The sequence below is a fragment of the Lepidothrix coronata genome, unplaced genomic scaffold (assembly GCF_001604755.1).
Source record: "Lepidothrix coronata isolate B3197 unplaced genomic scaffold, Lepidothrix_coronata-1.0 Scaffold33, whole genome shotgun sequence".
NCBI lineage: Eukaryota > Metazoa > Chordata > Aves > Passeriformes > Pipridae > Lepidothrix > Lepidothrix coronata.
The window spans coordinates 1965280-1989528 of NW_016690213.1; the positions used below are offsets into that span (position 1 = coordinate 1965280).

At 40.1% G+C, this 24249-nt stretch overlaps 1 protein-coding gene across 3 annotated transcripts in view; it reads right to left on the minus strand.

Annotated features, from left to right (window-relative positions):
* SYT14 (synaptotagmin 14) overlaps positions 1–24249 on the minus strand; it is a 124687-nt gene extending 100438 nt beyond the window's left edge. For all 3 annotated transcript variants that reach the window (XM_017811723.1, XM_017811722.1, XM_017811720.1), the window contains exon 1: positions 24205–24249. In XM_017811723.1, the coding sequence (XP_017667212.1) occupies positions 24205–24223 (19 nt within the window). In that variant the 5' untranslated portion in view covers positions 24224–24249. The remainder of the gene's footprint in view (positions 1–24204) is intronic.

A 24249-nucleotide genomic window follows, 5' to 3' on the forward strand; every position in this document is an offset into this window, starting at 1 on the left:
TAAGACCCATCTTCTTTCATTGGAATAACCAAAATCGTATATATTCTACTCTGACTTCCTGAGTTCCCTTCCAGCCTGAATTATCCTCTGATCCTACTGATACTCCAAGGTAATAAAGGATTTGAATACTGCAAACTTACATTTAGATGAGGAGCTTGTCTACAGAGAAATAGGTCCAACCCTAGAAGAACAGATAAGTAAATGATTCCTGCAGGGCAGGATTGGTTTGGTAGGGGAATGGATGAGTTTGGTTTGTAATATATGGAACTGTATGAAGGGGCAGTAAAGTATTAGTCATACGGCTTTAAAACTTTTATTTCTGTTTGATGTGACTTTGACTTAGGCATAAATTTACTTCAGCTAACTAAATGTTTTCCCCAAAAAGATACATCTTAATTTCTCTGCTTTTCAAAAAACTTAAGGCAGACAATAAAATAAAACTGTTTTATTTCAGATGTATTAAATGACCGTCTAGTACTCATGTCTTTTCTAAGAGAGGTAGATACACAAGTACCTTTGGGAAAAAAATGTAATAGAAAATTCAAAGGATATGTGAAAAATATTCACAAACCTACTGCAAAGCGTAAAGAAAATTTATCCTAAAAACCAAGTTACTGTGCTGGATTCATCATTATAATATTGTTAAAACTGTGAGGTAACAGCTCTCTGAAGGGTGCTTTCTAACTTTCTGCCTTTTTTGTCCCTTTTCACTATTAAACTTATTTTTCATTCTTTCCAGCTACATGTTACCCGCATCTGGAACCCCTCCACTGCTGATCTCAATCTATACAATTACTTTCCCTTGGCAGTTCTTGTTGGCTCCCAAAATTGTTTTCAGTCCAGAAGGTGGTCCAAGTGAAAGCTGTATTCTTCACCACTATTTTCTTTGCCAATTCTCCAAAAGTCATTGGGCCTTGTTGCTGGTTATCATCTGTGTGCTCCATTCCCTCTCCTCTACACACACTTGTGCCCTTGGTAGGTCATTCTTTGTCTGTGTTTCATTTGAACCTGCTCCCAAACCTCACCTTTGATATTCTTCCAACTTCAGCCCATGTGCCTCTCCAACAGAGAAAAGCACTCCACTGGAATTATATCACTGTAGTTTAGGGTCTGTCCCTCCTTTAAGTTATTTAATGAGATTAATCACTTGTTGCATAATAGAATATTTTAAATAATTTCAGAGAGAAATCAAGTTCCTTTTGTTACATCTTCATTATATCAATCCACGCAATAATATTGCAAGGTAAGGAAATGAAATTTCCTTTTTTTTACAGAAAAATAATAGTGATATAGAAGCGGTAACCACATTGCTCAATAAAAACAGGACCAGGGACCATTCCATGGCTCTGGAGTCAGATGGCACAGCCTGTATGTCTCTACATTTGTGCATGGTCCTGGGTTCTTTTTTTGGTCTCATCAAGTGCCTCTGTGGTCTTAAGATGTTATTATGGTATCCATTTTTCTTTCTACTCAGAATGTCTCAAATAATGCAAGAGCTACATGGAATCCATCTAAGTGTATATTAATGGCATTTATTGATATGTAGGCAGGTGTTGTGTACCACTGAGCATGGTAGGATGGTATAAAGTAGTTAAGGGTGAAAAGTCTGCTGGGAATGTGTTGGAAAATTATGCAGGGTACCAGGACACAGTATGGGGTTTTTCTGTACCACCCAGTGGCAATTCTGGTGTGACAAATGTCTTACATGAATTTTGTGAGGCTAAGGAGCAGTCTTCCCTGAAGCAGATGTCTATGTTTATTGGGTAGGCCAAATGTATTATGACCACTTTGCCAAGCCATGAAAATCCAATGGAGTAGATTTTTCTTACACTAATTAATGATGTAAAGTTACACATTACAAGTTGTATTTCAGGGTATGGATAACACAATGATACTGATACTAGGCAATTCATAACATGGAAGATGACACAATTGTAAAACAATTGGGCTTTGTTAATTCTCTGTGGAAAAGTTGCTTCCATAAGCCATTAGGGAATTTATTTTCAAGCAGATGTCATGTTCAGCAATTTTTCTCTAGTGGCTGAGTTCCCTTGGGGTTAGTATTTTTTTTATGAAAAGTAAGCTGGTATTTCTGTAGCATGTCTCTAGCCTAAAGTATGGTCTGAAGCAAGTGATTAGTCATTTAGCTATTAAAGTAAGTTGATAAGATTCACAATTTATGAACTGTGAATTAATAAACAAAGTGAATTAATGAACTTAAACAAATTCATAGGCTTACATTAAATGAATACAGACTGTAAGAGGAGATAACATATGGGGCCTGATGTTGCATGGAAATAATTTGCCACCAAACCCTAACTTAACGTTGCTATCAGACACAGACAAACAGAAATTCAGCATTTCCAACCAGCAGACCTGTGCCATCATTTAATCCATCCAAATGGCTAGTACTACTGGACCTTTTCCTTGGCACAGTTCTCTTTGTCAAGGCAAATCTGCCCAAGTCTAGACAGCCAGCATTCGAGTGGAAGTTTTTTGCTGCCATGACAGCACAGCAAACAGAGTTTAGAGCTTATGTTCTAACAACGTGATGGGTTACAGACCAAAAATATTCTTGGTTGATGAAAAAAATAGTATGTAGCTAGGGTACCTGATGATTACTGAACTATACAACCAGTGAGGGGTTTTTGTCTTCTCATCCTCCCTCAGTTATAAAACGTGCCCATTTCTTCCCATTGTCACCAGCTTTATAAAACTACCCTGCTTTGTTTTATCAGCTTACTAAAGCTGCATCTCATTGAAGGCAATGCTGTTGCACCAAATGAGAATTAAGAGACTAATTGTCTTTTGCAAAAGTGACACAATAGAGGACAAATGGTCACAACAAAATCACGACATACACTCCTGCGACTCATAATTAACTTTTCCTTGGAATGAGAGGAACATGCCGTCCTGTTTCAAAAATAACACTGTGCTTGGTTGTAAGCCAGAGTCAGTGATAAATACATTTCTGATTATAGTCAGCAACTTAATTTACAAGCATCTGATTAGAAAAAAAAAATTAAAAAACAACCTTTCAGAAAATACAGTGATATAAACACGACAACTATGATCTAATGCACTGAGCACAAGGTTGGAGTCATAAGACTTGGTGTTCCCACTGCTGCCACTAATCTGCTGTATGACCATGTGCAAGACATTGGATGTCTCTATCTCATTTTGTTGGAGCTGGTGATTTAACTACTTGTGGTCACAGCTTACAGATTAAGGTTTCAACTATGATCCCTGGATAAAGTTGTCTGCAGGTATTTATACTGGGGCATTTTAGCAGAATTATATTCCCACATATGATTAAGGCCAGAGGAGTAGAGATAATCTAGCTTTATGCAAAATAAGAGCCATGCTGTACATGTCCCACTCATAAGTTTTGCCCACAAAATATACTGGTCTTCTGAAAGTCTGCATTTGTTCTGAGCCAGCATATTATAGCTGTATCAAACCAGTTAGATCAGAAAAATGACCATCATTTATCTTCCAAGTTAATTATCAGACATTTATATTTAAAGATAATATACTGCCCTGTGTCCCAAATGAGAGAGCAATATGTGACTGAACAGAAAGTATGCAATTACGTGCGGATGTTCAGTAGTCAGGGAATAGTCTTGAGTGACTCCAGTGACAAATGTATCATTGTATTAAATAATACACTGAGCCATAATATCAAAGTTAATTCCCAACCCTCTAAAACATCCTGCTTCTGGAAAGAAAATAAAAAAACATTTGCCATTGCTGCCTGAGAATGACTGTGTAGCCTTCTTAGTAATATCTCTAAAGGGGTGAACCTTTCAGCACTCCATTATTTTGGTTGCCTAGTTTTACCGATAACATCTTGTTTTCAATTGACCATAGAGCTGCCAAATTTAAAAACATTTGCCCAACATTTCCCATCTTTAGCCGCAGTTTTAAGCATAACATTTTGGAAAATTTAGACAAAACTTTTGCTGTTTGCGAGAGCGCTTTTAGGGGAAAAGATAATTTTCATTATGTTTACTTATTAACGTTTACATTTCCTCTCTCTATTGGCTCTATTATTTTCCTGGTTCAGTACTGGGATTTGAAACAAGTCAAGGTCTAAATTCAACATACTTTTGTATGTGCAGCAGAATCTGGAAGTTTGCTCTGAAATTTAAATATGTCTACATTGTTCTGAAGTAACCAAAGGCACCAAAGCACATGACAAATGAATCTTTTATTTCCTGGTGCATGCTTGTTTTCATTGGAGCTTTCTCCAAGGCAGAGCACAGACTGAACACAGCTCTTAAATCAGAATCACACTTTTTTTACAGAAAGTCTTCTCTGTAAAACTCATAACCTTTATTTTAGAAACTGTAAGGTGTGTATTGTAATAAATGAGGAGCTGTAGGGAGAGAAAGAGTAGTTTCCTCAATAAAGAACCAGTCAGGCATTAGAGAGCTGTGGTTTTTTGCCAGCTCTAGTGCACACCGCTTATGCTGTGCTAGACAAATCAAACTATTTTAGACAGATATTCGTATACAGCTGATAAGAGGAAGAAAAAATAAAACTCATGGTTTGTTTTACGATTGTTGGCTGGAACAGTTTTTCATGGGTTATCTTTCCAAATTTTCTCAATTTCAAGAACAATTTTTAAAATGTTATTTGAAAAGACTTGTTTTGGTTTTTTTATGTTTTGGATAGTAAAGAGACAAGGAGAGAGAAAAAAGCCATGCTTCACTTTCATATGTGCATAAATTAAGATCATAACGCAAAAAAATTCAAAGGATCTGACTTTCAAGCTTTCAGATGCATTATCCCATCTGGCTTACAATTTGCCCAGAGAAATAGATTCTGCTCTCTGGGGACAGGGAGAAAACAACACTTAAGAAGCATGTTCAGCAGAGTCTAACCAGGCTTTGACCTGTGAAGCTGTGCTTCTACACTGATCTGTGGTGACAGTACAAAAGAGTGCGTAGGAAGCAAGAGGAGGCGTGTGGTTGATGAATCCATGCCAGTGCCATTCCACTGGCAAAATCCCCTCCTGGGGACGGGAAGCTGTTGCAGGAGCTCCTGCACGCTGAAGCCGCAGCTGTGTGCATGGAGTACTTATGCTAATTTTGCCCAACCTGGGAAAAGACTGGGGGCGGCTTCATCACCGACACCACATACCTCTGCTGAACACTCTCATTTTTGCTCAGGGCAGTGATCAGAATTAAGATCTGAGAACAGAATCTATTAATATGGATGGAGAGAAGTAATCAGGTTATTTTCTACCACACAACTTGGAGATATCTGAGGTTTTCCACTGCATTTTAAGGTCCTGTTGCCATAGTAGGCATAGAAGTTCAGAACAATGAGCTGCTGTTCAAAGAAGGGACTGAGGAGTTACAGAACAGCAGTTCAGAAAAGGACACAAAGGCAATTACAGAAGCTGCAGAGAAATGAAATAATTTTTCTTTAATCACAATCCTTGCAGTTTCTGTTTTGACACTGGTGGCACAAGAATAAATGTCAGGAAAAGAAATTTCATCTACATTCAAAGAAATGTGATTTTTAAAAAGACAGATCAAACCATACTCTCAATACATAGTGACAGTGTTCTCAAAATCAAGGGCTGCTTCATGTAAAAATAGTCATTGATTAGACCTACCTGTCTCCTGAATTTATCTTAGGATCAATATTTTTTTAGAACTACTACAATTTATATATCTTCATCTAAAAAAAAAAAAAAAAATCTGGTTTATATTTACCTGATTCTCAGTTCCTGTTGGAGGTAATTATTGCACATAACAAAATAATATATCTTTAGATACTGATTTCTTTTGAATCGTCTGTTATGTAGCTTTCTAGAGTTAAGTTCAATGCCTGGCAAGCAAAGAGAAATGGGTATTATGGGATCCGAAGTTAACAAACCTATAACTTCCCAGTACTTATGCAGGGAGTCCATTTGTCAAAGAATTACATAATGCTCCACTTGACTGCAGTGATTCTTAATAAAATGTATTTTATAGACAGTGGTACACTTCTGGAGCCCAGGCCAAAGGATCTTGTTGATCCATTGCTCATTAAAATATTGAATCTTTAGTAGAAATAGGATGGGATAATTGCTATAAAACTATGTAAAAATGTACAGAGGTTTGATTATGGATTTATTCCATTTTGCATCACTGAAGGTAAATCTGTTTTGCAAACGCAGGAGGATGAAAATGTCTTTATATTTCTGCCAACTCCCACCTTACTTTACTGCTGCTAACAGAGAGGTGATCACAAACTCTGGGTTTGTAACATAGGAATAAAAACCTCCTGGGTCCCTGGGGTGGGAACTACAGTAACAATTACCAGCTTCCAATCTGTGTTCTCATGAATTGATGCAGTGACGCACATTTGCATTTCTCTGATAGCAAATGATAGGGTATGCTAATAGCTATTTTAATAGCTTAACAATTATTTAAATTAAGGTTAACCCTAATTACATTTTCTATTAAATCCAGGGAGTGATTTCTCCACCTCCAGTGGAAAGAACCACATGGTGAGCCTTACATGCAAAGAAGAATCTCTCAAGCTTTTCTCATACTGGTTCCTGGTGGGGAAGACCTGGGAAGCTGTGGCTCTTGAGTTTTTGCCTCTCTCCCCTGAAAGAAAGGAAGCTGAAGGATCAGAAAGCATGAAGACAGGAACTGTCCTGAACCAACAATATTTAGCTTTGCTTATCCTCTTTGGCCTGAGAGCCTGCTGGATGTATCCACCTGATCTATCCTATAAAATCAACCCAGGGCCCAAACTCTTCTGTCAAAGATGGGTGCCAGGCAATTAGTAAGGCTACAGGAGAGGGCACACCACTCTCCATTTTTTCTGGAAAAAAAGACAGGACCCTTCCATAAAGGGAACATCAGATTGATATGTGCAGAAGACACCTCAAGGGACATTATCACCTCAACAGTATGAAGAAGCCAACAAACCCAAAAGACCACTCTTGCTGAGCACAGGTGAGGGGGATGTGCTCTTCAGATTCATCTGCTTATTTTTGTTCAGCAAAGAAGAAGTAAAAGTGTATAAGTAAACCCAAATTCCTGCTGCATCCCCCAAAAAGATTAAGTGATTTCCTTGCATCTTCTGGAATATCAACCTTGGTTCTTCTTTAACCTCTAATTAGTTAATTGCCTAGGGGCAGTTATTGAAACACACACATGGTCCATCTGTATTATGTTAGTGAAGGTTTTATTTGAGAAACCTTCAGACAGTGAAATCAGAAGCATCGCCATTGTTCATTCTTGCTGTTGACTGATTCAATTTAGCTTTAAATGTGTAATTAATTTTACTACTGTGGGAAATTAATTATGTTTTTGTTATAATGATCAGTATTAACCCAATTAGTGACCATGAAAATCCCCAAGCAAAGTATTTAATTATATTAGAATTAAGATGGTAAATATTTTCCTAATGGAAAACTTCCAGTAAAACACTAATGCGCTCAAAGGCTACAAGCCCAAGAAGGATGTAGCATTTGTAAAATACCTTCCATGAGTTTCTGATTGCTAACTCTGCTACACAAGGTAATTGTGTTTGTAATATGATGTTAGAAACATAACCATACATGACAAGTAAGCTATGCAATACCTAAATCGATGCTTTCAAGCTTTAGTTCACCAGATATAGCAGAAATAATTTTCAATAATCTCTTTCTCTAATTTCCAGACAGAAGTGGTACCCTGTCCTTGCAACTGTTTCTGTAAATAAAAGGATAAGGTCCAAAGAAACAGCATTATCTTCTGTCTTCTAGGAAACATATGGCCTTAGTAACCTCAGCTGAAGTTTATTGTAAAAAGCTTGTATTATGGTGCCCACAGAAAACATCTGAAGTCCATCTTTTTTTGTTAAAACAAAAGTTATGCTCTGCTGTGTTATTCTACACAGTCCTTCTTGTAATTAAATGACACCAAATAACCGAAAGAGTCGTTACAGTTCCCCTGGGATAATATAGTTATTCATACCTCAATCTGACCCTTCTTTCATTTACTTTGTTAGAAAGAGCTTTCTTTTACATAACTTGTTGCAAGCACTGTCCCAGATTTAAGGTGCTTTGTAATACAAGGGACATATTTGTCAATGTGATCCCCACAGGCCACCTAACATGGCAATTAAAGTATTTATTTAAGATAAAAGCTTTGTATTGAATTAGAAATCGATCTTCCACTTGACCTGATATTATTGCTTTATGTATTCATATACAGGTCTCTTTAGAAACCTCTTCCATCTGTGTGCTGCTCAAAGTGAGCGACCAAATCTTACCCAGACACGCAGAAATAATACCTGGAAATATAATTCCCAGCTTTTGTGGCGTTGAGGGTGAATGGGGCAGGTAGGCACCAATTCTCTTGCCACCTCCCAGCTCTCGGTTAAACAATTTATCTCAGTTTTCAACTGTATACAAACACTGGTAGTAATTTATCAAGTCAGTATTACATCTTATCAATTATGCATTGCTTCCAAACATGATACAGTTCATGAAGTCTAACACACAAACCAGAAAAATAGATAATATGTTCCTCCAGAACTGTACCATATAATTTATGCACAAGAGATATCACATAAAGATCTTCAACTGAATTCCTCTCCTTCCTTGCAACTTTCCTCCTTTTTATCTTATCCTATATTTTCTAATACGAGTTATATGTTAAAGACACAGGAACAATTAATCCATTAAAGAACTGATGGAGGTAAGATCCTGAGGAGATGCTGGCTCCAGTAAACTGATGGTTTACCCTATAAAAGAATTTGTGAGAAAGATTTTTAGTTTCCTATTTCTTTACATCTACATTATTTGTGTTACATATGAATCTGTGCTTGAGGTCCTGTCTCCTGCATCTTCCAGTGTTATTGAAGGTGTGTGTATATATATATATATGTGGATTCATTAACATATGGCTGCTTTCCAGTGTAGGCCATGGGCTATTTACTGTTTTGTCTTTCACTCTGCCGGCTTCACTATGTTGTGACAGCATACCATTAATGGTAACATTAATAATAGAACTGTCCCAAGCTGAAAAGATGTCTAGCAAATGCATCATGGAGAAAAAGAAACACACAAGTCTTAAAATAATATTCCAGTATTGATTTTGGTAGACTGATGTCTTAAAAATCTATATTAATTTTCAATATCTCAAAGTATCCTGCAAAATATACTTTTTCCCAGAGACCTGTATTTCACTAATCTCTACATGGAGTTTCTTTCAGTCACCTTTAGGTACTAATGGTTGAAATCCATGGTTTGGTAGTCAATTTACCCTGACATGGAAAGTCTGGGTTGGTTTGTTTCAAACATGCACAACACAAAAAGCTGCAGGCAATTCTTTCATGCAATAATTATGTTTGCTATCCTGGCTTTTTAAAAATCAGCAGGTTAGGTCATTAATCATTTTTAAAACTCATTATCATGATGAGAAATAAAGCAAATCCAACTTTTTTTGATTGATGGAGATTTACTAATGGAAAGCTTTTATTGCTACATGCAAGATGAAGATATTGACATGAAATGTTATAAGTACGATATATGACTAAATTAAAATTTCATTTTAGATAGTGCCAATACCCAAGACCTCAGCCTATCTCCTTTAATCACACTCTACAAGTTCAAACATCAGTTTGGCACTAGCACAGCATTTGTATCAAGTCCCATTCACAAGTCTAAAAACAAAATCCTCTAAACTCATGTAAGAAATGGTTTCATGTCTGTGACACAACATATACAATTGATTAAGACTGCATTGAAGATATTACTAATAAATTCATAAGTACCCCTTGGAAAAGTAACAATGGCATATCAATTTTGATATTATTTATCATTATTAAGCACTTCTCAATTAATTTTTCACAGCCACAGAATGTGGCTCTGCTAATATCTAGGCTTCAGATATTTTAATTCAACTTATATGTCCAAAAAAATGGATGAACACCACATGAATAATTAAATGCACAACAGAAAATGGGAGGGCTGAAGGCATTACCAAGCAAAGCAAACACAAAGTACAACTATGACAAGGGACCTGACCTGCCATCTTCTGTCAAGCAAATTTTCCAGAGGGAAAGAGAGTTAATTCACTGAATGCAAAATGGCCTCTGGACATCAGTGTATTTACTCTGATATACTAAAATAAACCTCTGCTTGCTACTGAACTCAAATTGAGCATGAATATGTAAAGGAATATACAAAGAAAGCCTTTTGTTCACCTGCTAGCAGAGAGGGAATGAATGGAGACACATACAGGGATACAGCTGGGGTATTTTTGGGCCCCACCAGGTCGACTAACTGTTTTCCTTTTCAAGGCCATTTGTAATGAGAGTAACTTAAAACATCTCTAAATTATTCAGAGAGACTAGACCTGCATGCAGCTGACAAACAACCAGGGAGCATTAAGTTTATCTTTAGAGGCTTTCCAAAGCTATCCAGGGGGTGTCTAGCAGGGCTGGATCACCAGGACCATCAACCTGCTTCTCTTCTTGTGCGGTCCATGGGCTTGTTGAGAGAGGAAGATGAATACTTTCCTGCACAGAAATAGTTTCAAGCTTAGTTTTGCACAGCACCAATTAAAACACAGTGAAGTTACATATTTCTAATTATTTAAAAAAAAATAGTATTTGCCAATGCCAAAAAAAGACAACAAGTTGAAGAGTGTTTTGAATATTTTTGTCCTTTCCTCCAGATAGAGAGAGCAGCTCTTAAAATTCATTTCAGTGTTATTTGGAACAAACCCAAAGAAATATAATGGTATATATAAATTCACCTTTGAGTCAGCATCTCGTGTTTCAGCACTTCTAGTCACAGCCTCTTTCAGAACAGTACATCATCCATATGCTTCATCCTCATCTTTTACCTTCTCAGTAAATCAGAAGATGGATGCTAAAATCCAGAAAGCAACCTTAAAAATTCCCTTGGTTTTTTATCAGGTTTTATTGATACCACTGGTAGAGCATATTTTGTAATTGGAGATGGCAACACCTCCTTTATGATTCAGACAAACAAACAATTGGAAATAAGGAGGTTATGAAGCAAGGAACATTTGCAGCAGCTAAACAGTAATATTCCAAACTAATGTTGAAAAAAATATATGCGGATACAATAAAGAAGAAAAAACTCCTTTTCACTATAATTTGTAGGAAGTATGGGACATGTATAAAAGTATCATGTAGGTCCCAGTCTCACAGGAACCTCAAAATGGTGCCTTTGTTTTAAGGAAAAGGGGGAGGGGGAGGTTTTTTTTGGTTGGTTGGGCTTTTTGCCAGGATTTTTGCCACTGAGAAATAATTTCAGAATCAGGTGTCCAATAAAAAAGATTTACTTAGCTAAAGGAAAATAGAGACTGGCCAGGAATCATTATGAATGTACACAGGAACTGGTATCTTTGTGAGCTATTTAATCAACCTCATCCTTTGAACTTTTCTTTAGATCAATTCTTCAGATTAGAGGAGCATAACTGACAAAGTTTGCTAAATGTCATATGGTGCGTGATCATGCTTCTTCTGTACACTCAAATAGCAAACTTTTTTTAGGCCTGTTGCTGCCATTTTACCTATGTGGATTATGATCCACAGATATTAATAATGTTTAATAACTGTGTTACTGCTTGTCTCAGGGGTCCTCCAAACCAAGCTGATGACCTTAAGTCCTAAAACACCCCCACATCCCACTAGTATGTTGACATCTCACTTTTATTATAAGAACACAGTTAACTGATAAAGCAAAATTAAGAGAATGAGAGCAGAGTGTCATTTGCGTCTGGAGCTTGATAAGAATGTTGTGCTAGGTTGGGGTTTTGTTACAAAATTGAGATGAGCATCACCAGCTAAATTCAAGTGTGCTAATCATGCTGCCACTCCCACTGGCTTCCAACTGAATTTACATATTATCCATTGCACTCCCAGACCTTTAGAATTACAGCTTAATACCATAAACATACTTTTCCAGTGGTACTCTTACTCAAAAATCATCTGCTTTGTACCCACAGCTTGTTCTCTCCACTATGTGCATCTAAGCACCCTGGTACAAACCTGACCATTTCTGTTCATGTTTTATGGATAGCAAATTTTCAAGCCTTCCAGAGGTCAAGAAGGAAAGAGAATTTGCTGTATTTCTAAACAATCCCTCTCATGACAGTTATAAATATTAATAACTAAGTGAAGAGCTATACCTGTTCTTGTTGAGGATTCTGAATGTAATGGGATTTCTTCCTTCCATTAGGTTAGGGAGAAAATTAACCCTATAACTCATATGGTGAATAAGAACTTTAGGATCACTGTGAGTTTGCAGCTTGTGACTGAGCTAAAGGGGTGCCAGTCTTGGAATGTTTGTTCTTGTCCAGTCCGGTCTCCTTTATTTGTCTTTGAGCTTTTACATTAAGCAAATATGTTTTTCAAGGTGCATTTTATAAATTAAACGAGTAAATGAATGTGAGCTTTGTGATCTAAATAAATTTATCTTACATTTTGAAATGCAACTGTGGGTCTCAGTACTTGAGTAAGAGAGTTTGTTCATCATGTCATTCCTTCAGTTCAAGAGGTGGGAGGGCATAAATTAGCAATGGTTTCAACCTCCTAGCCTGGTTGTATTAATAAGCTACTTAAAAAATAATAATAGCAGTAATTACCCAAAGACCCTAAAATAATGAATTTATTAAGCTATGTAGTATTTTGTAAGATAAACAGGACTATACTGGAATAATTTCTCATAGCAGTGGAATTTAATAATTTAGAAGAACAAAACAACTGCTTAGCACAAGAGGCAAGTATTATACTAACAGTTTAGGACAGGAATCAAAGAATTTCCAAATAAAATTTCACCCAGAAATCTGGGAGGCAGAAGGTGTCTTCAGTAGTAGCATCTGGTCTTTATACCACAGATCTGAGCAGCCAACAGTTCTGCAGACTTTAGGAGGAGGCCAATCAGTCCCAAGCTGAGCTGTAAGTTGCAGACTGGAAAGCTCATTTGTATTAAAATACCTTCCAAGAACTTAATGTAAATTTACTGGATTGGTCACAACAAGCACAGCTTCATGAGAGGAAACTTCTGCTTCTCAAACCTGATTTCTTTTTATGACAAGGTAACCCACCTAGCTGATCAAGGGAAGCCAGTTGATGTAATCTTCTTGGATTTCAGTGAAACTTTTAATACTGTCTCTCACAAGATCCTTCTGGACAAAATGTCCAGCACACATCTGGATAAACACATCATACAGAGGGCTCACGAGTCGAACACAGAGGGTAATAGTGAATGAGATGACATCAGACTGGTGACCTGTCACTAGTGGGTTCCACAGGGCTCCATCCTGGGTCCTGCGTTCTTCAACACCTTCATAAATGACTTGGACACAGGACTGGAAGAGATACTAAGCAAGTTTGCAGATGACACAAAACTCAGAGGAGCTGTTGACTCCCTCAAAGGCAAGGAGGCCCTGCGAGGTACCTCAATAAATCAGAGGACTGGGCAATCACCAACCATGAGAAGTTCAACAAGGAAAAGTGCCAGATTCTGCACCTGGGATGGGGCAGCCCAGGATGTACATACAGGCTGGGGAATGAGATGTTGAAAAGCAGTCTCACAGAAAGGGATCTGGGAGTCCTGGTGGATGGCAAGTTGGATATGAGTCAGCAGTGCCCTGGCAGCCAGGAGGGCCAACCGTGTCCTGGGGCACATCAGGCACAGCATCGCCAGCCAGGGGAGGGAGGGGATTGTTCCGCTCTTCTCTGCACTGAGGCAGCCTCACCTTGAATACTGTGTGCAGTTTTGGGCACCACAATGTAAGAAAGATATTAAGCTCTTAGAGAGCTTCCAAAGGAGGGCAATGAAGATGGTGAAGGGCTTTGAGGGGAAGCCGTATGAGGAGCGTCTGAGGTCACTTGTTCTGTTCAGCCTGGAGGAGACTGAGGGGAGACCTAGTTACAGTCTACAACTTCCTCAGAAGGGGAGGTGGAGGGGCAGGCACTGATCTCTTCTCTGTGGTGATCAGTGACAGGACCCAAGGGAATGGCCTGAAGTTGTGTTAGGGGAGGTTTAGGTTGGATATTAGGAAAAGGTTCTTCACCCAGAGTGCGGTTGGGCACTGGAACAGGCTCCCCAGGGCAGTTGTCACAGCACCAAGCCTGACAGAGTTCAAGAAGCTTTTGGACAATAGTCTCAGGCACATGGTGTGGCTCTTGGGGATGGTCCTATGCAGGGCTAAGAGTTGGTGATCCTTGTAGGTCCCTTCCAACTCAGCATATTCTGTGACTCTATTTTACTATCACTGTTGAACATTTGTCCTCTAAAGTAGCAAAAGAACATTGAGAAATTTGATTTCCAGCTGTGATCTCTGAGGGAACCTATTGACATGAGTATTTCTTGTATAGTTTGTCTTTGCAGCACTTTGACACAGAAATACTGAACTCTTTTCTTCAGATAGACGCTGGAGTGAGAGCGTATATCCTCTCCAGCTGCTCCAGGAGCACTGCGGCCCTTTCTTCACAGTGTCAGCCTGCCCTAGCAGAAGCTGTGAACCACCTCACCTGGCCAATTTTACCATGATTGTTCTTAAACATGAAATTTTAATCCTTGCCTTAACATTGATTTCATAGCAAAACAAAAAGAAGGAAATTTACCGGCTTTGTAAAGGACAGGTTTGTCGGGGACTCTTCCTGGATGTTTTAAGACACTGAAGCCTGCAGCACTGGGGACATCTAGTAGATTACTGTGGAGACAGCAGTAACACTTAGAGGGTAGCAGATAATTTTTTTCACTGCTTGCATTTTTATTTCTAGCAAAGTACACCACCATCCAAGGCCTCAGACCCCCAAATCTGCGAGGTACTACAGCAACTCTTCCTCTACATCCTGGCTAGTGGTTACATGGCAGCCAAAGATACTGCTCTCTTTTTAGTCAACACTCACATTTTATAGGATAGTGATTTCTTAGTGGGACAGCTTCTTTCATTTTTATTCACAGAAAATCTCTGAAAACCTGGTATAGATAGCAGGACTTAGAGAGGATGAGTAATTCAGTGGGTTGTATTTAGTTAGGGAATAATGATATCCTTGCTGAGAGAAGCGTGTTTTCTATGTTTATGCTTTGGCTGACAACAAACTGTAACTATTGTTATTGTACCATTACAGAGTAGGGGGACAGGAAGCAGTAGAGTTGATAAGATTAGCTCATTAGGCTTCTGGTGGACATGCAAACAAACTGAAGGCAAAGAGCTGTTCAGATGGACATGGAGACTGAAAAATCAGGCTTCAGTCCTCCTGCTAGTCCTCATTGCCCTGACTTCCCAAGATCATCCATTTTGTCCTGAACACTGATCTGTGCCACATATTAAGCTGCAACGATGCTTGAGTGGATCCCACACTGGGTATGATGGGTTGCCAGGCAACTTAAATTCATTTAGCAAAATTTAATTTCCTTTATATTATTATTTTTATTCTGTAACATGCAGAGCCGAGTAACAAATTCGTATGTTGTGCTACCAAGAAATGATTTGATTTCTCTTAAAACTTTGCTTTGGAGAGAACACAAAAGCAACCAGAAGAAAGAAAGAAGGGAGGGAGTTGCAATATAGACCAGCATTTTGACCTAGCTTTAAGTTAGAGTGAAGCAATAGAATGTCACAGTATGCTAATTATTTAATCAACCCACATCTTCTCTGCTGTTCATGTATTATTCTGACTACCAATCGAACACCATCTGCCCTCACAGAAAAATGTTCCTGCAACATACAGAATATTTAGCTGGCAAGCAACTATCACCATGTTCACACTAGAAATCCTGAACCTGAGAAAGCTTGAGGAACTTTGGGACATTCAAAACATCTCCTTCTATCTCTTGGCCTTCTTCCGGAGAAATGGACGATTTCCATTTAAATTTCAAATAATGAAATAGTTTCATTAAGGGCTTTGAATACAAATATGAAGCCAAGCTGTGGAATCCAGCATTCCTTTTAATGAAAAATTTCTGTTACTTGGAGGAGCGTGGGAAGCAGCAGTGAGAGGGAGAGGAAAGGAGAGGGAGAGGAGGCGGCTCCAGCTCCTCTTGTCCTCTCTGCTCCAGTGACACTTCCCTCAGGGGTCTCCTGGCTGCCCACCTAGATGGGCCCTGGCTGAACTCAGGCTGGCACCCAGTGTTCTCTCTTCTCCAAACCCAGGAAGGGTCCCTTTGGGAACCTGCCTCATCATCATCATGGCGAGGCTTCGCGAACGAAGATTTGGGAAGGCTCTATCCACATTTGCTACAGGCACACTGGTGGCTTATAAGGCCAATACGTGACAGACATATCCGATTGCAAAAGGCGCAGCAGAAAGACTCCTTAGATGGTGTATTCTGCAATACACGGTTCTTTCTGCGCTGCCCTTTTTCCTCGAGAGTGATCCTGCGTGTGTTCTCGAAGGAGACAGCTGCGTTATAGATGGTGTGTCTCCAGGCCTCCCGATTGGAGGCCAGAGTGGACCAGTTGTGTTGATCAATATGGCCAAGGCTGAGATGTTGTTTCAGGGAGTCCTTGTATCTTTTCTTCGGGGCTCCTCTCATGCGGCAGCCAGTGGCAAGTTCACCATAGAGTAGGATCTTAGGGAGGCGGTGGTCCTTCATCCTTGAGACGTGTCCTGCCCATCGCAGCTGTGTTCTCAGTAACATGGTCTCAATACTTGTGACAGCTGCTTGCTCAAGAACAGATGTGTTGGTCACATAATCTGACCAGTGGATGTTTAAGATTGAGCGGAGGCAGCGTTGATGGAAGCGTTCTAGGAGACGCAGGTGGTGGCGGTAGATGACCCATGTTTCGGAACCATATAGGAGAGTAGACAACACTATGGCTTTGTAAACACTGATCTTGGTGCTTTTCTTCAAGTGTTTATTACGCCATACCCTTTTGTGGAGTTTTCCAAAAGCACTATATGCCTTAGCTAACCGTACTGATGGAAGCCTATTCAATCTAAGGCGTCTGAAGGCCCACACCAAGACCTTAAACCATCTTGTCCGGGAGCTACTCTATGCTGATGACGCCGCCCTTGTGGCCCACACAGAAGCTGCCCTGCAGCGTTTAACATCCTGCTTTGCAGATGCTGCTGAGCTCTTTGGACTGGAAGTCAGCTTAAAGAAGACTGAGGTCCTCCATCAACCTGCACCTCAGGAAGTCCCCCGTCATCCCCACATCACCATTGGCCAATCAGAGCTCAAATCAGTCCAACAGTTTAATTACCTCGGTAGCCTCATCTCCTCAGATGGTAAGATCGATGGAGAGATAGAACCTGCCTCATATACTCTGGGAAAAGGACCCCCTGGCTTTATTAATTCTCATCTTTTACCTGGATATCAAGTCTTGTCAGGGCATACATTTTATAAGGCAAAGAGATAATTCTTGTCTCAAACAGAGGAACAACTGGCTTTGTCCATGAGATCCTGGTAAAATACTCTAGGGAGAGGATTTTGGAAAGGTTGTTTAGTAAGTGTAGATTCTAAGGGGCTGTTTACCTTGAACAGATAAAATTAAGTATGAAACCTTGCTAAGTACAAGTAGCATAAAACCTGTGCCAACAGAGGATAGTATAATTTAGTTACATTTTATTTTTAACTACTAAAACAGATAGACAATTGCGACACTTAATCCTGAATTGTTCAAGTTGCAAATGCAGCATAGTTGGCCTCTTCATCCTTTTCCAATCAAGCTCTGCCTCTTAAGGAATCCCAGCCAGCTCTCCAAATAATCACTCCAAAAGTACAAGGTACTCCAAAGGTACAAGGATTGCATGTGCTATGAGAAATACCAAGTGCAGAGGCAGCCAAAACATCCTCAGGTGCTATTTAGAAACAGGTTTTGGAAACAGTCCCACCATATTTATTTAACAGATCAGTTAGCAGGCTGATGTTGAGTCTCCCTCATGCCCTTCTGTCTCACAGCTTGGCATGGAGCACATAAGTCCATACCTTACCCACCAGAACAGCCAACAGAGGTTTAGAGCAATGTCCCCTATACCAGTGAAGAGCTGTTGATAAGGCATTGATGGATCCACCTATCAGAATAAAAACCTGGGCCCCGACATCCCTGTTGTCCTTAACCTGAATTCCTTGGAGCAGGCCCAAGGATTTCCAGTGGAACTGGAATTTGGCCCAGTGTGCCACACTCCCATAAAACACAACTGTCTGTTGGTTGAACAATGCCAAGCACGTCTCAGCCAGATGTCTGTTTACTGACTACTGAAAGAGAAAAGAAGCTCTCAGATGCTATTGCTTGGGTTTGCAGGATGTAGGACATTAATTATGAACAAATAAAATGATCACAAAACAGAGATGAGCCACATCACTTGGTTTGGCTGCAATTCTCAGTGTATGAAAAAACAATGACAGCACAGGGCTTGGTGAACATTCACTCTGCATTAAAAAATAAATTATTTTCTTATCTATTTGCTTAAGATAGTACTTTGCTTTCTTCTGCTCTAAGGGATAATGGACCATAAAATTGGTTAAATTATTGTCCATTTAGCACAAATGCTCTCTGCAGTAAAGGAAGAATCCTGGTTCACTTGGCCAAGAAAACGCTGTTCTGTTAAAAATGTTTTTTCTTTCCTAGAAACAGGGAAGTCCAAAAACGTGAGATGGCATTTACTGGGAAAGCACTGCTGAGGGAATTGCAGCAGGATAGTGGGTTGGTGAGCACCTTAAAGCATGGCCTTCCCTGGGGCATCCATGTAGGAGAGCAACAGGATGGGGGGAGGCAGAAGTAGCAGAGCCTGGTGGTGCGCTTGGGGCCCTGGCTCCTATATCGACACAAACACACCTCCCTCCCCATTTCTCCCATCCCTGGCACAGATGGGCAGGTTTTTCTTCCTGCAGCAATGCGCAGCAGCAGTTTTGCTTCCATTTATACCAAGAAGGTGGCGAAGTTCACACAAAACAGCACTTTCTTGAGCAATCAGTTCCCGTGCCCTCATACAATATCCATTAAAACATTTCTTCTAATTTCAAACTTTAATATTCCTTCGTTTCACCTTATCCACCATAAAGGGCAGATGTTGCCGCTCTCTGCACAGGATTTTATGCATTTAAGGACCTAAATGTTTCACCTCTCAGACTTCTCTTCTGTTTTCCAGTCTTTCTTAGACTAATTGGCCCACACCTGCTCTGAATGCAGTGTTCCAGATAAGATGAATACTCCAGGTCAGACAAGGTCTGATGTTTTTGAGTAGAAGGGATTATACTCCTATAAAGGTAAGGGACTCTGAAATATATTTGTTTTTACCAGCATCATCATGTTGTGGATTCCTGTTTAACATGTGACAATATTACATTGTGGTTTTGCAGATCTTTTTTGTTAAGCAGCATATTTTATTACCTGGTGTTGTGCATTTGTTTATTCCAATCCAACACCATGATCTTGATCTTGTCCTGGTTGCATTTCTTTTTTTTGTTTTTCTTTCCCAGGCCATTTTTCCTATTTGTTGATAACATCTTGAATTCAAACCCCGCCCTTCAAAGACCCTGAACCTTCTTATCATTTGCAGATGTAGTAAGCATAGGCCTTTGCCCAGCAGTGGCTATTAACAAACCCATTAAAAGACCTGCTACAGAACAGATGATAGTGGAAAGCTTCTAATGTAATGTCTGCTGCCACTGCTGCCCTCCAGGGATGCTTCTCATCCAGCTAGGCATCAAACCCCATCCTCAGGCCTTTCACTGTTTTTCTAGCTTTTCTAACCAGAATGTTGTGCCACACTGCCATAGCCTCGCAAATCAAGATCGAGAGCATCTATGTGTTCTTCTCTGGATACTCTTTTCTAGAACTAAATGACCTCGGCGTGGTGTAGTTTTGGTTTTGTTTTGGTTTTTTTGTAATCACTCACTTATCTGGGAGGTGCTGTCAGACTTTTGGGAGTTTGTCCTAAAAATTTTGATCTCAGGCAAAGGCTTTAAAATTCCCTGACTTTTTTAAGACTGGCACTGTTCTAGCCTTCTCCCAGTCTGCTTGTCTGTCCACAACAGGTTTCCAGAAATCCTGCATCACATCCGTGTATTCAGAGATGCAGTCCACCAGGCCTGGTTAATCTTCGAACATTCTACTTAAGTCTTCACTTGCATTTTCCCTGCCCTAAGCTCATCTTATGTCTTTGCCACTAGCATTAGCTGCATGAGCTGTCTGCCTGCTGTAAATCTTTCAGTAAGCACAAATGCAGAATAAGCATCAAACACCCAGTTCCTGAGGGTCATCTGTAGACAGCACTTTTCCATGAGAAACAGGCCAAGCCTTTTTTTCTGGTCTTCCTACGACTAATGATATAATGATTTTTTCTTGTAGCACGTAGCCTTTAATAAAATTGCAAGGGATAAAATATGACCTCCAAAAGACCTTATGAAAGCCTTCGTGTGAGCTGATCTCAAGGGAGACTGTCTCTTGAACCCCTTAGCTCAAGAATGTAGCATACTAAGAGAAAGAGAGCAAGGGAAGAGCAAAACAATTATGTAAAACTCTGATGCTGTTGAGCACCTCCCTCTCACCAAATGCATGCAAGAGGTGAAAGAAGAAAGTGCTCAGTGTAGCCATTCTCCTGCTCTCAAGATGCTGACTAGAGGCCAGAAAAGTCTCCAGGACACATAGGCTGAGCCACAAGAAAATATGAAAGAAAGAGTTTGTTTTAAAGATAGTAGAAGGGGAAATAAAAAACAAACCCACACCCCCCCCTTTCTTGAACTTTCCTTAATGACAGTGAGATGTTTCTTTCCCAGCAAAAGCTAACTGCTACTCTTGACACGCCTGATGTCAGCTGGAGGAACAGATGGCCCAATGGTTCATTTCAAACTGTTCACTCAGCCAAACAGCACAAATTGCATTAATTGCCTCACAGTACGAGCAGGGAAAGGAGCACTCCGCGTGTCCTCACCGTGAATCACTGAGACTTCTCATAATTATTCACATTTGACAGGTCAGTCAGGAACTTACCCTCATACTGGAAGGGGTGGGGGTAGAGGGAGCACAACACAGCAAAATGCCTGAGCCAAGCACTCTGCAGGTAACAGAGGATGCCCAAGGGCTGACATGTCCTTTGACTTTTGCCTTGGCTTTAGAATGGGTTCCTCAGCACAGTGCTACTTTCTAAAGTGTAATTTCTTAGCATGAGAATGTACACAGTAACACACCTACTGACCAGCCCCAGGGAGCAGGAGGAACAAGATTCAGTTACTGACCTTCTTCTCTCTGTTCACACTGACACAAAGAACACCTTAAATGCACTGGAGGCCCTTCTTAGTGCCCCTCCCTTGCTTTGTCCCTTCCTTCATCAAAGGTAGCTTACACACCATTGGAGGTCTTGGTTGGCCACCCAAGAGAAAGCAAGTGTCCCAGAACCTCCCAGTCAGAGCACCTGGGAAGGGAAACCACAAGGGGAGACTTTCCATACCTGCCTTCAATGAGCACAGGTATCCAAGAATTGAAAAACCTGACGGAGCCAAAGAATTTGAAAAAAGTTATTCCAGATACGTCTTTTGTTTGTTTGTTTCTATAACCTGGGAGCCTTGTATTTGTTTAATTTACTAGTACATATGTACACAAGCATCTGAAAAGGTCATGCAGAAGGGGCGCCCAGATGAAAAGCTCTTCTTTAGGTTTGATTGCTCTAAACCTTGTTTAATGAAGTGATTTATTAGATGTTCCATATCCTCCTGAAAAGTCCTGACCTTTTGCTCATCACTTGCAAGTGAAATATATTAGCTTTTTGCCCACTGAAGACACTACATTTCTTTTGACCAAATTGCTAAATTGCCATGAGACCAGAAGTTTAAGGATACAGTTTCCCAGCTAATGTAATCACTAATGCTTCTCCCTTATCCACTGAGTATATTTTCTTTATTTCAGCAACTTTAGTAAAATACAATATCAGGAAAAGACTAACCTTATTCTCCAACAGGCTGTTGAGATTCCTGCTGCAAAATGTACAGGCAAGTCCTGCTGCTCTTTCCTCCTCTCTGCTTTAGAAGGAACAGAACCACTGTGGTTTTAACACTGTGGGCACAAGTTCTGTGCACACCTGTGTGCATTGCTAAACTCTGCTTGAGCCCCTCCTCCAAGAAAAAAGCATAGAAAGACTGGGAGAAATCAAACAAAAGAGCAAAACACGTGCAAACCCAGACCTACAGTGACCTACTGTGGTACAACTCTCCCCAAATTGGCAGCAGTTCTGTTTATTGTAAATGAGAGACAGCTGAGGAGTGGCTCTTTTGCTCCACCCCTGCTTGGTGGAGGCTCTGTCTGCACCCTCCTTTGCAAATCCTTCAGTGCTGGCCTCAGATCTCACAGGTTGGTAGAGGAAAGAGGTTCTTCACTGTTTTTCTCCCTTAAGCAGAAGTTGCTATGTTTTACCCCTCAAAAGTAGCTTTTGTGGTGCTTTCAGGTGCTCGAATTTTGAGCACTATCATTTGGACTTCCTTCTCTGGAAACAGGGCCTTACTGCGCTTCTGACTTCTGCTTTACTTCTTATCATCCATGCAGACAAGGTGGCCTTCTTTGTGTCCACAGCCTCTCCATTTCCCTTGGACTAATTCCACCAAACATTCCCATGCCCACATTTCAGGTGAGCTGTTTCACAAAGCACTCCAAGAGCTTCTGCATTGCACCACCATCTCTGAATGATCTCTCCTTCCTTTGGACTCAAGCAAGCAGCTTCTGAAGTTACTGGAGAGCTTCCAGCTTGTAGCAGGAATTAATTCAGACATTAATTTATTCCTTTGGGGCTCTTTCCTGGTTTAGCTGCATTTTACCAGCATTTAACTGCATTCTACCGAGCTCCACTGACAATATCAGTGTAGGAGAAGGAGAGGGAGAAATGAAGCGCAAAGCAGCCTGGAAGATCTGGAACGGCAGAAGAGGCGATCATTACCACTGGATCTTCCCCTACTCTGGGAGAGGGCAATAGGTAGCAGAGCAGAAGTAAGCCAAGCTACAGACCTGCAACCTCAATTGTCATTTTTTTAGTGAATCATGTCCTTTAATTTACCAGGGAAGGAGTGAGACCATGCTTAGGAGCAGATAATTTTAATGGTGCTGTGTTCAGTGATGTCTAAGAAACATGAGTTGTCAGAAAATCTGGCTTGTTCTCCAGTTACTCAGCACTGGTTGTGCCAGAAGAACCCACAAGGTCTCTTTAAACCAAGGCACCTCCTCACTGATCATCCATTTCTTGATGCTCCAGGGGTCTTTTCTGAACAGGTCTTCCATGTCGAACCAAGCCCCAAAAAGGTACAAGGCCAGGTATCCTGTCCTCCTTTCAAATGACTTCCCAGACTAAAAGAGTATTAATTATGTGATTAAGCTAATGAATGGGGCCAAGTGCCCAGGCCAACACACAGAATAATGTTGGAGAGGGAAACATAATAGTTCATGCTACAGAGATGGTCAGCAGAGGATATGCCATGGAAGTAACTTAGAGCTTTTTGTTGGGATGAGCTGCTATTATTCTTCTAGCCTCACCCAATACTTGCTTTCTTTAGAAGACCCCTATCAAAGAACTTCTCAAAAACCTTGTAAAAGTACAAATAAATTGTATTAACTGCTTCCTATTTATCCATGCTATATCTATGCTCATGACTTGGTACACAACCAATTCAACTTTTCCCGCTTTGATTAAAATAATATACATTATTAAAGCTAAATATTACTGATCTATTAATTAAATGACAATGAGGGCTTTTGAAACCTGACACTAAGGGCGTGTAAATAAAATGGAGATTTCTGCTTCTTAGCTAGTCATAACAAGGTCCTGTTTTTCAGGTATGGCCCCAGCTACCAAGTTCCCCCTTTGTAAGAGTGTAAAGGAGGGGCTAATAAGAGTTCTTACAGCATTATGATAAACCTCTCTTTTAGCAATTATGATAAAGTCTATTTAGATTTGTGCCAAAAGCAGTGATTTGACCCTGGAAATGTAATGTCATGTACAGCATGTAAGACTTCAGTGTGATTTTGCTGTTTTGTGTGGAAGACCAAGGTCAAATTTGTTTTCAGTTGCAGAGACATAATTATGTTGTCAACTGCTCCACATTTACTGTCCTGTTTTTGTCCTGTGTGTTGTTGTTTTTCTGTACCTTACCTTGATCTCACTTATGTCCTTTACTGAAGATTGCTGCACCTCTCTTACATAATCAAATATTTTTTCCTTAAGTACCACTCAATGTTATGGCCATTTCAACATCTCCATTTCAGGTAACTAATTCCCATTACCAGCTCATACCTGTTAGCTGTTTATTCATCCCAGGGGTGGTGGTCTCAGCACAAC